Raw genomic sequence first — 16,119 nt, 5'->3', positions numbered from 1 at the left:
AATACCACATGATCTCACTCATTTATGGATAATAAAGACCATTATAAACTGATGAACAAAAATAGATACAGAGGCAGAGCAGCATTAAACAGATTGTCAAACTTCAGCAGGAAGGCTGGGGAGGGTTCAGGGTCGGGGGGTAAGAGATCAACCAAAGGACTTGTTTATATGCATATAAGCATAACCAATGGACACAAGACACTGGGGGGTAGGGGAGTCTGGGGGAAGGTCTAGGGGGAAAAACGGGAGACAAATGTACTACTATTTGTAATATTTTAAGTAATAAAAAAATTTTTAAAAATAAAATAATAAAGCATATATACAATTTTGAAGGCAAAAAAACACACAACAGATATACATATCAAAGGTAAGGTTTGGTCAAGTTGGGGGGACTGCCTTCTGCTGTTCAGCTCTTTGGCCAGCAGCAGGTAATAACGTGTAGATTTTCAGGTTTGGGGAAATGCCCTCAGCTGTCTGGCAGCAGGCAATAATATGTATCTTCAGCCCTGCTGAAGCCTCAAGGTTCACCAACCTTTTGATGAACTTCTTGCATTTATGACCTGCTGGAATTAGCTCCCAGCAAAGTATTTTCTTTAAAAATGTATGTCAGGTTCAGTTTTTATAATTGGATTGCTTTGTGCACTAAAGTATAAGGAATTGACATTTAATGAAGACTTTATATTGCACAGGTTTTAGAATTACTTCTTGCCTTCTGTTCAGTGACTCAGCTGCGCCATGTGCTCACTCAGATGATATTTGAACAATCTCCATCTGGCAACACTGTTCTGGGAAGCCGTTCTAAATGTGCAGAACCTACTGTAGCTCTACTTCGTTGGTCAAGCCAACCCTTGGATGGGTCAGAAAACTGTTCTATTTTAGCATTGGAGCTGTTTAAGGAAATATTTGAGGTAATATTTGACAATTTGACTTCCATTTTTATGATTCTCAGTGAACAGTTGTTTTAAAAAATGTTCATAATAAACTTAAAGTTGTTCATATATTTTAGGAAAACTTCCATTACTAGGCTCCCTAACATTCAGCTACTGAATTTCTTTTCTCTGGCAAAATCACAAATATTAGTGTTTTCTCTTTTATATATATATATATACTGAATAGCTTATATATACTCCTTTCAGTGTAATAAGTAAAGGTTTATGGTTTGTATGTTTGACTATTTTTTGAAATAATCACATTCTGTCTCTCTCAGTAGATACTGTCTGCTTTTTTTATTAGCCTTTTGAGTTGATTAACAAAGGAACATTGGATTGAGTCAGTGAAGTAGCATGGAGCACGCCAGGCATGTCTAGACACTTAGGATACAGACAAAATTCCTTCTATAGAGTCCATTATATTCTAGCAGATTCTACTACAAGGGTTATTTTGTATTCTCCACAATTCTCCCTGTTTTTACCCATTCTGCCTACCCTCATTCTCTTCCTAGAATGTTTCCCCTTCCCTTACTAGATCCTATGCACAAACAAATACGTATGAATGATTAAATATATTTGTTAGGAATTATGCACAAGTTGTTTTTTCTGTTTTATATTGGTCTTGCCTGTTAAATCAGTTTTAGTATTTAAAGAGCCCTTTGAGATTCTTGATGGGAATTATTTGTGGTTGTAAAGCATTAAAACTAGGGCCTATTTAATTATTGTAATTACATTTAGCAAGTTCAGGATATTTGTTTTTAGTACACTTTATAATAACTTTAAATCACAAGTATAATCTATTTAGAAATTGTTTGCAGTTGATTAACCCAAAACCTTATTGTTCCATTTGAAGAAAAGATCATCATAGTCTCGATACTGGATAAAGGGTAGATTTTAAATAGACACAGGTCAATGAACTATTACGTAAAAAATTTAAAGAGAATATTGTAGCTCTGTTATGACTATTTCTGCATTCTGTATTCCATCTTTTGTTTTGTTTTGTTTTGTTTTTAATCGGTGGTGGTGGTTATATTCCAGGATGTCATAGATAGTGCTAACAGTTCCTTAGCTGACCGTTTTGTGACCCTTCTGCTGCCTACAGTCCTTGATCAGCTTCAGTTCACAGATCAAAATCTAGATGAGGCCTTAATAAGAAAAAAATGTGAAAGGATGATCAAAGCCACTGAAGTTTTATTAAATATCCTTTACTATTATAAATATGGAAACTAAATAACCACTCACTTTTTTTCCCCAGCATTGTATTTACTGCATTTTTGTCTTTGGTTATAATTTTGTGACTTCTCGTGCTTGTATCTATTCACAATTATTGAACTGAAATTTAAATATGGAACTAATTCTCAATGAATAATTTCTATAAAAGTTATTCAGACATTTTTTTCCTTATTTTTGTGCAAAACTTTTAAGCTAAAGAACATTTTCAAAAATGCATTTTAAACTTGATTTAGATATTTTTATCATAATTTTAGATTAGGATCTATATTCTAAAATAACTGCCCTTTCACTTTCTTCTGATGCTAATAGTTGCCTCTGGATGATTTGTGGTGCCATCTTTGGTGGAATGTATCAGAATAAATAAATGTTGATAAAGGTGTCATTGTTTTAGCTCAGTAAATTTTAGCTGTGTTTTAAAAATTAAAGCATAAATGTTTTTAATAAAGGTGACATCACACTTGATTATAAAACAGACAAATGTTATCAAGACAAATTAATTCATTAAAAAAAAAGACCTTGAGTAAAATTAGTATCACTGCTTAACTTCTATATACTGATTTTCTTAGGTCTTTCTTTGTTAGCTTTTGTTTTTTTTTAGATCAGCTGATTCTAACCCTCCAAAAAAGTCCAAATCTCAATTTTTAAAAAATTTAATAATGCTTTTTAAAAAATTATCAGCGAGAAACCACTATATTTGAGCCAAATCTCTTGCATTTGCCTGGTTAGGTTTTTTTGTATCTCAAAGCAAGAAGAATTTGCTCAACTTTGTCCTGCCCTAGAACAAACACCACATCTCTTGCCACTCCTCTCCGAGCTGCTGCTGCTTAATTCCCTTCTTCCTTTATAGCAGTGACTCTCAATGTGGGCTGTTTATTAGAATCAGTAGGAGGACATTTTAAAAATACTGACACCAGAATCTTACTTTCAGAGATTCTAATTTAACGAGTGATGTGAAACCCTAGTGGGGAGGAGTGTTTATGATTATTTGTTTAAACTACTTAGGTGATTCTGACAGACAGCCAGAATTGAAAACCATTGCTATAGAGATAAATGATTACTTTGCTTGACCTTACAGATATCCATAATATATTCAGTCCTTCTCTTAATGATTGGTACCTAGTTATTTATTTATTTGTTTATTTATGAGAGAGAGAGAAACATCAATTTGTTGTTCCACTTATTTATGCATTCATTGGTTGATTCTTGTATGTGCCCTGACCAGGGATCAAACCCACAACCTTGGCATATCAGGACAGTGCTCTAACCCACTGAGCTACCAGGTCAGAGGAAAACTTGACTCTTTTCAATGATAAATCCTATATAATAAAAGCCTAATATGCTAAGTGTCCAACCGTTCGTTCGACCAGTTGCTCTGATGTGCACTGACCACCCGGGGGCAGACACTCCGACCGGTAGGTAAGCTTGCTGCCGGGGTCCAGCCGATCGGGCCTGGGCAAGACGGGCCAGACATGCCCTGGAGCCCTCCTGCAATCCCTCCCCGGCCCTGATCGTGCACCGGTGGGGTCCCTCGGGCTGACCTCTGCCCTCTTGCAATTCGGGACCCCTCTGGTACGTTGGAGAGCCAGTTTTGGCCCAATCCCCGCAGGCCAGGCCGAGGGGCCCCATGCACTGGGCCTCTAGTATTCAAAATAACTTAAAATATAAAAGTATGAGAAAATAACTTCCTTTAGTTCAGTAAGTATTTATTGAACCATTGTGATGCCTGCTAGCAAAAGACTCCCATCTAGTAGAGGAACATTCTTTCGGTTTCACCTTTGAGTCTGAAACTTTTGGTGTCAGTCTCATCACTTACCTATCACTTAAATGCTCTTAGCTCTAGTTTTCTAATCTGTCATTGAGCTAATGTAACAATACACCAGATTTCAGTGAGATAATTTGCATGAAATCATCCTCAATGCTGTAAAGTGCTATACAAATACAGGCTTTTTGAGAAATTTTTTGTGTGCCTTAACAAAACTTACCTCTATGTGGAGACGACACTCTAAAAGTGAATGTTGCAAAAATTCTGACTACTGTCAAATGTACCACTCTGATAGAACAACAGTTTACATATGGCAAGATTGATCTGGGGTTTGGAACAAAGGTCGCTGATTCTGAATTGGGGTAAGTATATGAAATTCAAATTGTGAAATGGTACAGCCAAACTTAATAAAAATAAAAAGATGTAGTGATTCTCATCCCTTTTGGAAGCATATCCTTGGGGTATGTTCTATTTATTCAAGGTGTAGTGGAGAATTAAAAATATTTTCATAATGATTTTTTAGAAAATCTATTTAATCCATAGATCATATGCTTCTGAAGAAGGATATTAACATTTGGTTTATTTTTCATTGTTTAGGTTTGTTTCGTCGTGTTTTAATTTATTGTCATTATCTAAGGGTCTTTTATACTCCTGAACATTTCTGGAGGTCTTTTTGACATTGCCTTAGGAACTGTTTTTATGTCCATTTAGTTCTATATGTTTAAATGCAAAAGCATGACAAAACAGGTGTAGTTTTTATCATGAGCAAATTAGTCACTGCTGTAAGTTTTCTAATAACAAAGACAATGCTTCTACCTTAGCATGTTAAAATTTCTGGTTAAAAGTGGCATAGTAATGGGATTACTTTATCCCCCTCCTCCCACATGAATTAAGTCCATCTGACAAGTATTTATTGAGGACCAGCTAAGTGTTAGACACTATGATTTGTTCCAATTTTCATAAATATAATTGTCAGAATTGCATTCTTCAATAACAAGGATTATCTTTTTACTTTTTTGTACTCCCGTTTGGGTACAGTTTAGTATAATTCATTCAGTAAATTTAGGTATTACACTGTTGCCCTCTATTGTTGACATTCCAGTGGCAAAGCTAAGAATTAAATGGGTCATGTTACCAATGCTGCTAGTAATTTGAAGCAGAAAGTTGAGGCGTGGTGGTATTTGAGAATAGAAAAAAAAATTCCATCAGAACTATTAATGCTGATTTATTCTCTTTGGGTCTTGAGTTTAAAGGATGTTGGTCTCTGATATTTTTACTTTTCAGTAATATTTTACTTCTCAAAAGAAACAATACTGTATCTTTTGAGATTTAAAAACAAAGGTGTTGGTTTTCATTTTCTTTAAAATTATGTACAGAAATAAACTCAAAGGAAATTTTTAGTTAACTAATTTAAATATGACTTTTTTTTTTTTTTTTAAGCAAACTTGCTGCTGATGTAATTTTGAAAACTCTTGATTTGATGAACAGACTTAAACATTTAGTTCCTGGTATGGAAGTAAGCTTCTACAAAATCCTTCAGGTGAGTTTATATTCTTCAAATAATTGTAATTATTCATATGTAAATGCTTCCTAATATATGTTTTTGTTTTAAAATTCTTAATTTTTAGATTATTTTCTTAGAATTGGCATCAGAATAAAGCTTAAAGTTGTTAATTGTTTTAAGTAGCTATAATATTCTTAATACACAGTTATGTTACATTTTTGCAGAAACTGAATGTAAGTGCTCCTGATTCTAATGTACAGAATATTCATGATAGCGACAATTCTTAAGCCTTTTTCTTTTTTGTGTCGTACTTCAGTTTTCTTCATTTATTTTTGTTGACGTTATGGTGATGAGGGGAGTGGTATTTGTTTGAGGGTTTGTTTTTAGTTTGAGTTGATGAGGTAGGATATTAAGGGGGTAGGGAGACATTTGGAAGAAAAGGACTTGATTATGAATGATAAGATTAGACAGGCTGTGCAGAAAATAGCTAACTCACAAATATAAATGATAGTAGCTGAATAAGAGCTCTAGATGTTTACCTTGGTATCCACAAAACCTGCTTTATAATAGATATTTAACAACAATGTGAGCATTAAGTTACTATAATAAGTTAACAGAGATGGTTCTCATATCTCTATAGACAGGGTAGAAGCCAAAACTGAAACCTTAGGCTGGGGCCACTTGTACACTGTAAGAGCATAATGCTTAAGAGACAGGGTACTTGTACACTTTAAGAGCATAATGCCTAAGAGACAGGGTTTAGTTATTGACTCCACTACTTATTAGTCACTGCAGACTTGAGCCAGTTATTTTGCCTCTCTGAGCTCCAGGTTCCTGACTACAAAATGCAAATAATGATCCCCCTCCATGGGAGCAATTATGGTAGGTTACCATGGGGATTACAAAGATAAAGTCCAGCTCTTATCATGGTTCTGTGGCATTAGATTATATTTGAATACCTATAAGACACTCAACATTGTACTAGTAAAATGTTGATTGTTATAAAGGATTCATGTTCTAATGTTTTTCTCAAACTGATTTTATGTTAGTTCTTAGGAGATTTTTTTCATAATAGATGGTTTGGGGCTTACAGTATTAATATAAAATATTTACTGACATGAAAGATTTATACTTTAACTATAATTGTTTTAATCACTAAATTAAAAAATTGAGTTCATTTGAATTTTACTTTAACTTCTTAATTTAATTTGCAAATGATTAGCCAGTTTTTCTTTTAAATGGTAGTTAGAAAAAGAAAATAATTTAAAACATTAGTCAGTTGTAGTCAGATGTTAAATTCCTCAAAATATTTAAGACATGATTTTCATAGGCAGTCAAAAACACTCAAAGTCTTTGCCAGATTTTTAAAGCTAATGTTAGTATTGATTGCCAAGACAATTATAACAAGGTAAAAACTAATAAATACATTCAAACATCAGATAGAAACACTTTAGACTTCACCTAAAATTATTTTATGATTTACTCTGATTATTCACCTTACTCTAAAAGACCTGACATTATTTATTCTTTCTGCCTCTTGTTTTCTGGTTTCTGATTTGCTTAGGATCCACGCCTGATAACTCCCTTGGCTTTTGCTTTAACATCAGATAATAGAGAACAAGTCCAGTCTGGATTGGGAATATTATTGGAAGCTGCTCCACTGCCAGATTTTCCTGCTTTAGTGTGAGTTGTCATCATTTGCAGTACATCTCTTGTAGTACTGGAATATCCTGCTGTGTTTCCTTAATAGGCCTCAATACAGCCAGGTTAGAAAATTAGTGAAATGAAGACTTCATTGTAACAGTAATTTTTCAAGTAATTAAAATTTGATTCCAACTGAAAAGACCAGGTATATGTATACTCAGGGAAAAGCTAGATCCAGATGGTTAAATATGTTATGCAGCTCCTGCCTCTCACCACTTCTTTTTAATGTAGTAGACTCGGACTAAGCTTACATCCTACCAGTTTAGTTCCTCCCTACAAAAAGCTTTTCCTTCTCAACTGTTTAAGTAAGTCTAAGCATCACTGTCATTGACCAAATCCGGGTCATTTGCCAAGGAGGGCACCTTGGCAAATGCCAAGGATTTAGATATGAGAACTACATGAACTGGAGGTTCGGAGTTAGGGAATGTGGGAGGTTGGAGGTAGGGGGTGAGAGGATTCCCGAAGAAAAGTTCTGTGCTTTTATCAGAAAGTGGAATCAATAATGGCCAGGCAGAATTATCCACTATACTCATTAATTTCAAACATTAAGAGAATATTTGCTATTAGGTTTGAAAAACAAACAAAATGTCTAGTAGGGTTATGCTTTAAAAAGTTGAGGTGCTTTGTATAAATGTATTTGCAAAAGTAGTTTGAATAAACTGAAGCAGTGGTAAGTAGGTAAGACGTTTGTACATGCGAGATGTCAGCAAACTAACCAGCAGACAGGAGCCTGTTTTTGTAAATAAAGTGTTACTGGGATAGGCCCATATCCACTCATTTTCATACTGTCTGTATTGTTTGTCTATATTCATGATATGACATCAGGGTTGGGCAGTTCTAACAAAGATTATATAGACCAGGAGTGAGGAACCTTTTTTCTCCCAAGGGCCATTTGATTTTTATAACATCATTCGAGGGACATACAAAATTATCAACATAAAATTAGCCTACTACACTTAATTAGCTCCCCCCTAATGCCTTTGGGGACCTTATATGGCCTGTAGGCCGGATGTTTTCCACTCCTGGATAGAACCTCAAGCCTAACATACTTACTGCCTTGTCCTTTAAGAAAAAGTTTGCTAACCTCTGCTATTTCTATTAACTGACTTAGCAAACTCATTTTTCAGAAGTAATTTAAATAGTCATATATTCAGAGAGGAAGAACTACGGAAAACAAGAGCTAGAGATCACTTAATCAAATTACCTTCTTATTTTTTTTAATCCTCACCCAAGGAATGAAGATATTTTTTCCATTGATTTTTAGAAAGAGTGGAAGGGATGGGGAAGAAGGAGAGAGAGAGAGAGAGAAACATTGATGTATTAGAGATACATCTATTGGTTACTTTCTGCAATCCTTCCGTCCACGAGCCAACACTCTAACCCCGTGGTCGGCAAACTGCGGCTCGCTAGCCACATGCGGCTCTTTGGCCCCTTGAGTGTGCCTCTTCCTAAGCCTTAGGAGTACCCTAATTAAGTTAATAACAATGTACCTACCTATATAGTTTAAGTTTAAAAAATTTGGCTCTCAAAAGAAATTTCAATCGTTCTACTGTTGATATTTGGCTCTGTTGACTAATGAGTTTGCTGACCACTGCTCTAACCATTCAGCAACTGGCCATGGCAAAAGTCCCTTAACTTTTTAAATATATATATGTGTGTGTGTGTGTGTGTGTGTGTGTGTGTATGTGTGTATATATATATTTTTTTTTCCAGGGAGGGGGAGAGAGAGATACATCAATGATGAGAGTTAATCAATCTGCTGCCTCCTGCATGCCCCCTAGTGGGGATAGAGTTCGCAACTCGGGCTTCTGACCTGACCTCCTAGTTCATGAGTCAACCCTCAACCTCTGAACTACACTGGCCAGGCTCCCTTCATTTTATAATAAATATTTTTTAAGAAACAAATGGACAAATAGGGAGCTTCTCAAGTCACGAGATAGAAATGGTGGTAGCCTGCTTGCTTCAGCTGTGGTAATCTGATATGAAGCAAAATCCCCACACTTCAGAATGGAAAGTTTCAGCATCACTGAAAGTGGGAGTTCATCTTCTGTATCTGTATATGTCGCCTTCCCACCATTTCACGTCTTGGCTGTCCTTGTCTTACTTGTGTTGTATAATTTTCTCTTTGGAAACTTTCAGGTGTCCATTTATATCTATTTATACCTTTGTTTACATTGCCTTAGACAGTTTAATAAGGTGAAATTATATGATGGATGGATGGTGGGTGGGTGTGTAGGTAGGTTTTTTTGGTGTGTGTAAATTTTATTTAAATATTTAACAGACATCCAGTAAGGGCCAGCTATGTGGCAGGTTCTCTCCTAGGCATTTCGGACATTGCAGTGAACTAGGGGGCCTTCTGTCATAATGTTTACATTCTAGTTGGGAGACAAGTAAGTTTTATAATGTGCAGATCATTATGAGTAGAGGGACCTCTATGAGGAAGGGAATTTAAAATGAGACCTGATGATAAGGAGGAACCAACACTATGCAGATCTGGTGGGACAAGTGTTCTACATAAAGCAGCAGCTTATAAAGGCTCTGAGACAGGAATAGACAGGGTAAATAGAAGGGGTGGAATGTAAGTCAAGTTTGTGAGAACATATACTGAGGGAGAAAGGGAAAGGGTGAAGACCATAGGTAAAGGCCAGGTGATGTGACCATACCAATGGTAACGATGTGCTCACCACTATCAATAATGTTGTACTTAATTTTTATAAATAAATTCACACTCACCAACTAGTTCTAGTGCCTCCAAACCAGACGTAGATTAGTTTTTATGAAGGGTTGTAAGTAGGAAAGAGTTTCCTCTAGCAAATTTAGATATTTCCCAAAATCCCACTTCATCATAGATTCCAAGATTATTTCAAAAATATTTGAAGACTTATATTCCCAAAAAGACCTATTCTAAAAGATTCCCCAATTCTGTACTAACTCTGTCTTTTGCTCTATTTTTATGTAATTATTTCTTATTCTTTTTGGTTCTCATTCAGACTTGGAGAAAGTATAGCAGCAAACAATGCCTATAGACAACAGGAAACAGAACATATGCCCAGGAGAATGCCTTTGCAATCATTAAATCATAATTTTCCAACATCAGTAAAATGTTCAACTCCTCCAGTTTTGAAAGATAAAATTCCTGGATTGAACATTGAGGACTTAATAGAGAAACTTCAGTCTGGAGTGGTGGTGAGTGATAAACAACATTATAAATGGGATTCTGCTTGCTACATATCAATGAATATCAGCCCTGATTATAACAACTTTAGATGTAGATTTGATTGATGAAACTGTTTAATATAAAAAGTATCAATATTCTGGAAATTTTGGAAATAAGAAAAAATCAGCCATAAAAATCCTGTATTTTAACACAGCTATCATATATCCCTACTGTTTCCCAGCCAGCCCACCCTTTCCACATCCTCAGATTAAGAAATATGTTTTAAATTCCCACAAGCATTCTAAATTTTACCCAGATATTCTCAGGCAATAGCCAGTTTAGTGAAATGTTTTGTGAATTGCCTGATATGACATTCTTTTTTTTTTTTTACTTGTTACTTATTAAGTTTTATTGATTCCATTTTTTAGTAGGCATTTTTTTTATTTTGTCAGATGTTAAAATTTTCTGATTTTTGATTCAATTGTATTAAAATTTAGGTAAAGGATCAGATTAATGATGTGAGACTATCTGACATAATAGATGTATATGAGATGAAACTGTCTACATTAGCTGTGAGTACAATCTTATTTTAACTACGTGTAACAATTAAGCTTTAATGGATGTATTCCAGTAAATGATGAAGATTAATGCAATTTTTTTTTGTAGTCCAAAGACAGCAGGCTACAAGATCTCTTGGAAGCAAAAGCTCTAGCCCTTGCACAGGCTGATAGACTGATTGCTCAATATCGCTGTCAAAGAACTCAAGCAGAGACAGAGGTGTGTATAATATAAAGTCTCATCTGAGGAGTAGAAAAATAAATGAAGTAAAGCATGTACAAAATATTAGCTATATCTTTGTTGCTCTGATTGAAATAAATTGTCCTTTGCATTTCACATAACTATTCCCTCTGTCTTGAAACCCTTTTACCTTTCATTTTGATTACACCAGTATCTTCTGATTTTCTTTCTAATTAATGGATGTATTTTTTAAAAATTCTCACCCAAGGTTATTTTGCCATTGCTCTTTAGAGAGAATGGGAGAGAGGGAAAGGGAGAGAGAGAGGAAATGAGAGAGAGAGAAAAAGAAAACATCAATGTGTGAGAGACATCTTGATTGGTTGCCTCCTGCACATGTGGACAACTGGGGGCCAGGATCAAACCTGCAACTCAGGTACATACCCTCAACTAGGACTAGAACCTGCAACCCTTCAGTGTGAGGACCAACACTCTAACCACTGAGCAATATAGGCCTAGGCTGGATATTTCTTTTTATTATTACTTTTTAATTACAGTTGACATACAATATTATATTAGTTTTAAACGTACAACATAGTGATTAGACATTTATATACCCTACAAGATGGATAACCTGATGAGTCTAGTATCCATCTAATACCATATATAGTTATTATATTATTAACTACTAGAGGCCCAGTGCATGAAATTTGTGAACTCAGGGGGGGTCCCTCAGCCCAGCCTGCACCCTCTCGTAATCCAGGAGCCCTCAGGGATGTCCAACTGTCATGGAGATGGGAGAGGCTCCTGCCACCACTGCTCTGCTCGCAAGCCCTGAGCCCAGCTTCTGGCACACTGACTGACCACCAGAGGGCAGCTCCTGCACTGAGCATCTGCCCCCTGGTGGTCAGTGCACATCATAGCGACCAGTCGTTTTATATATTAGCCTTTTATTATATAGGATATTACCTATTCTGTACTTTATACCCCTGTGACTATTTTTATAGCCGCCAATTTCTACTTAATTCCTTCAACTCCCCTCCCATATGGCAACCATCAGTTTGTTCTCTGTATTTTTGAATTTGCTTCTGTTTTGTTTATTTTGTTCTATATCCTTTATGAGACCCTAAATGTTGAGTTATCTAAGCCCTTCGCCCTCCTTTTTTAATTTATGTATAGTTGGCATACAGTGTTATTTTAGTTTCAGGTATACAATACAGTGATTCAATATTTATAAACCTTATGATGTGATCACTACAAGAAGTCTAGTAACCATCTGTCACCATGCAAAGTAACACAAATCAAAACCAGAGTGCGATACATCAAAAAGTCAACATATGACAAGTGTTATCAAGGACGTGGAAGAAAGGGAACACTCATATACTGTTGGTGGGAGTGTAAATTGGTGCAGCCATTATCAAAAACAGTTTGGAGCCCTGGCTGGTGTGACTCATTTGGTTAGAGTATCATCCATACACCTAAAGGTTGTGGGTTTGATTGCCAGTCAGGGCACATACCTAGGTTGCGGGTTCAATCCCCGATTGGGACACTGAATCAATGTCTCTCTCTCTCTCTTCTTTTCTCTCTCTTAAAATCAATAAAAAACATATCTTTGGGTGAGGATAAACAAACATACAATATGGAAATTCTTCAAAAACCTGAAAATAGAACAACCATATGACCCAGCAATTCTATTGCTTGATATTTTCCTTTTCCCCTTTTTAAGTGGTCCATGATTTCAACCTATACCAGAATGCCTATGCCCCCAAATGTATATGTAGTGTCCTTTTTCTTTTTTTAAAAAATATTTTGTTGATTTTTTTACAGAGAGGAAGGGAAAGGATAGAGAGATGCATCGATGAGAGAGAAACCTCGATCAGCTGCCTCCTGCACACCCCCTACTGGGGATGTGCCCGCAACCAAGGTACATGCCCTTGACCAGAATCGAACCTGGGACCCTTCAGTCCGCAGGCCGACCGACGCTCTATCCACTGAGCCAAACCTGTCAGGGCTAGTGTCCTTTTTCTTATGTACTAAATGTCTCCTTGTATTAGCTTCATTTAAATATGTATCAAATACTGCAAACTCAACATAACCAATACTCAAGTCATCACTCTCCCTTTTTAAAATGTGTTCTTTTGTTCTGGTCAGGTGGCTCAGTCAGAGCATTGTCCTGTATACCAAAAGTTTGTAGGTTTGATTCCCAGTTAGGGCACATTCCTGGTCAATGTGCTATGGGAGGCAATTGCTCGATGTTTCTCTCTGACATAGATATTTCTCTCTCTCTAAAAATGAATTTCTTATATATTCATTCCTCCAGTATTCTTACAGTTTTGCAAACAAGAAAAATGGAAATCACAATTTACCTTCTGCAATTAGTCATTTACCACTGCCAGTTGATATTGCTTAAATATTATTTTTTCTGTCTTTTGTCTGTGTTCTTCCCACTATTTGCCACGAACCTTTTCATTTTTCATATGAATCACAACAGTGTGTCTAATTAGGCTTCTTACCTTCAGTCTACTGCCCTCTTTTCAGCCATCTACTACTTACAGCAGAATTCATCTTCCTTTTATATTTGATTCTACCATCCATTCTTCCCCCACAGTGATCCCTGAGGGTATAATCTGATTCCATCACTCCTGTGCTGAACATACTACAGTGCAAGCATGTCAAACTCAAAGGCTAACACAGGACAAATAAACAAGGTTTAAGTTTATGTGGGCTGCAAAAAAACAAAAAGCTTCAATTTTCATAGAAACGTAGGTTTATTTCAATAGAGACATGCTGAATACAAAGGGCTAAAATAAATGAGTAATCATTAACATAAAATAATAGAACATTTTAATAAAAATTACATTTTTTCTTGAACATTAACTTACCAGACACTGAATAACTATACAAATTAATAAGTGTAACGCAAATAAGCCTATTTTTCTTGTTCTCTGAAAGCAAAATATTTCCTGTTGCACACACCAAACAAGTCAGTACAAGATTAATGACGTGGCAATCAGCTGCTGAAATATTTGTGTAGTATTAGTGGAGAAAAATGGTGCACCTGTGCATAAAGCACATAAGGGAAATGGATGCAGCACGATTATAGTAATCAGTCTTTAGCAAATGTTGTAGTTCGTTATTAATAATTATGTATAACAGGATATTGTAAAAATTTAAGTTATGAAATTTTTATTAAGATGTTTCTTACATACCGTTATATTGGCTGGGCTGCAAAAATATTCCTTGTGGGCCGTGAGTTTGACATGCTTGCTTTAGTGGATTACCTTTGGCTCAGAGAGCATTTAAATCCCTTAGTTTGTCATGTTAGGATTCTAACCACTTCTCACTGCACACCTTGCATTTCTGTGCATTCTCTGCAGTCAGCCATATTAGATTACTTTGCTGTTTCTGGGGCTTGACAGTCTTAGGTTTCCCTGACCTTGCACTTACTCTTCCATGTCTAGAACACCATTTCCTCTCCAACTCTTAGTAATCCTTCAGATTTTAGTTTAAATATCTCCATTTCCCAGGAAGCTACTCTGGTCTTCTCCTTCCCACACATGTTTAGTGATCCTTCCTCTATACATCTCACACTATCTGAAATTTATATGACCTCATCCCTACCCTTGATGTCAGAGACTGTTTCTGTATCTAATGGGCCCTAGCACAGTACTTGGCACTTAGTAGGTGCTGAGGAAGTTTGGCGTTGTGCTGTGTATGTACACTGAGTGGCCAGATTATTACGACCACCCCATCAGTACAATGAAGTGAATTAGTTATGCAAATAATAATAATAATAAAACCTTGAGAGTATTTGCTTAGGAAGTTTTCAATATTCATTATTTTTGGAAGTGTCAATGAAGTACTGATGGGGTGGTCATAATAATCTGGCCAGTCATAATAATCTGGCCACTCAGTGTATATGTAAATAATGAATACATTATGGGTGAGACCTTAGTGCAATAATATGAAAATCTCAGTAGATAGAAATCGAATTTAGATAATGTAATATCACTTGTAATGAATTATAATAAAGTCTTTTGATTTTTGAAAGAGGCATTAAAATCAGTGTCAAGTACCATACCTTTTAAAACTTTTCCAAGTAAAGATATTCTAAAAAATATAAATAAATATAACCATATTTTTTATTATTTTATCATGGATTTATTTTTCTTGACTGATGATGGTATATTGAGTTTTTCATAAATTCCAATAAAGAAAATTAGTGATATTAAAATCATTTTTTCTCTCTCTTCTCATAGCACATTCTTATATCCTGTCTGTTGCACGTGACTTGAATTTACTGGAAAATTTAGTGTTTTTCTTATTTTACTGAAAAGGTTTTTTGTAAAAATAACACTAAATAATTGAGTATTACTGCTTTACAGACTTTGTCCTGAAAGCAGAGAATGGCTTAGGTTTTTATTTGTCACTTCAAAATAAGTAGTATTTTTTTGGACCAAAGAAGGGGGAAAGTATATTTCTTATTCTAGTTACTTTTCTGCTTTGATGTTCTTTTTTCTTTAATTTTTTTTGTCACAATTACTTTCACAATGAATCTGTGTTGTGCCGCTGATTATGCTAACTTAATTTTAAATGTTTGCTTAAGCATCTGTAACATGGTTAAGATCATTTTCTCAATTCTTGCCCGAATTGCAAAAACTGAGCTGTGCAAACTTTGTGATTCAGTGTTGTCAACTAGCCCAGGAACTATACCCTTTTCATTGAGTACTATATGTAGAGCTGCCTTCATCCTATATAATAAAAGGGTAATATGCAAATTGATCGAACGGCAGAATGACCGGTCACTATGATGTGCACTGACCACCAGGGGGCAGACGCTCACCGCAGGAGCTGCCCCCTGGTGGTCAGTGTGCTCCCATAGGGGGAGCATCGCTCAGCCACAGCCAGGCTGATGGCGGGCAATCACAGTGGCCCACCTCCGTGGCAGCGCTAAGGATGTCCTAGTGCGGCTTAGGCCCACTCCCCGCAGGTAGCAGGTCTAAGCCGCAGTCATACATCCCCTGAGGGCTCCCAGACTGTGAAAGGGCACAGGCCAGGCTGAGGGCCTCCCTGTCTGTTGCACATGACTTGAATT

The 16,119-nt window shown here is 36.0% G+C and overlaps 1 protein-coding gene across 1 annotated transcript in view; it reads left to right on the top strand.

Moving 5' to 3' along the window:
- Nucleotides 1-16,119, top strand: part of KIAA1524 (KIAA1524 ortholog) — a 45,137-nt gene that overhangs the window by 20,668 nt on the left and 8,350 nt on the right. Inside the window, exons 9-16 of the mRNA XM_005856989.2 lie at nucleotides 690-908; nucleotides 1,968-2,127; nucleotides 4,145-4,286; nucleotides 5,365-5,464; nucleotides 6,993-7,111; nucleotides 10,123-10,318; nucleotides 10,787-10,861; nucleotides 10,956-11,066. Coding sequence (XP_005857051.1) covers nucleotides 690-908; nucleotides 1,968-2,127; nucleotides 4,145-4,286; nucleotides 5,365-5,464; nucleotides 6,993-7,111; nucleotides 10,123-10,318; nucleotides 10,787-10,861; nucleotides 10,956-11,066 — 1,122 coding nt within the window. The remainder of the gene's footprint in view (nucleotides 1-689; nucleotides 909-1,967; nucleotides 2,128-4,144; nucleotides 4,287-5,364; nucleotides 5,465-6,992; nucleotides 7,112-10,122; nucleotides 10,319-10,786; nucleotides 10,862-10,955; nucleotides 11,067-16,119) is intronic.

Source organism: Myotis brandtii, unplaced genomic scaffold, assembly GCF_000412655.1.
Source record: "Myotis brandtii unplaced genomic scaffold, ASM41265v1 scaffold106, whole genome shotgun sequence".
Taxonomy (NCBI): domain Eukaryota; kingdom Metazoa; phylum Chordata; class Mammalia; order Chiroptera; family Vespertilionidae; genus Myotis; species Myotis brandtii.
Note: the sequence above shows the minus strand (reverse complement) of the source record. Positions and strands in the feature narration are given on the sequence as shown.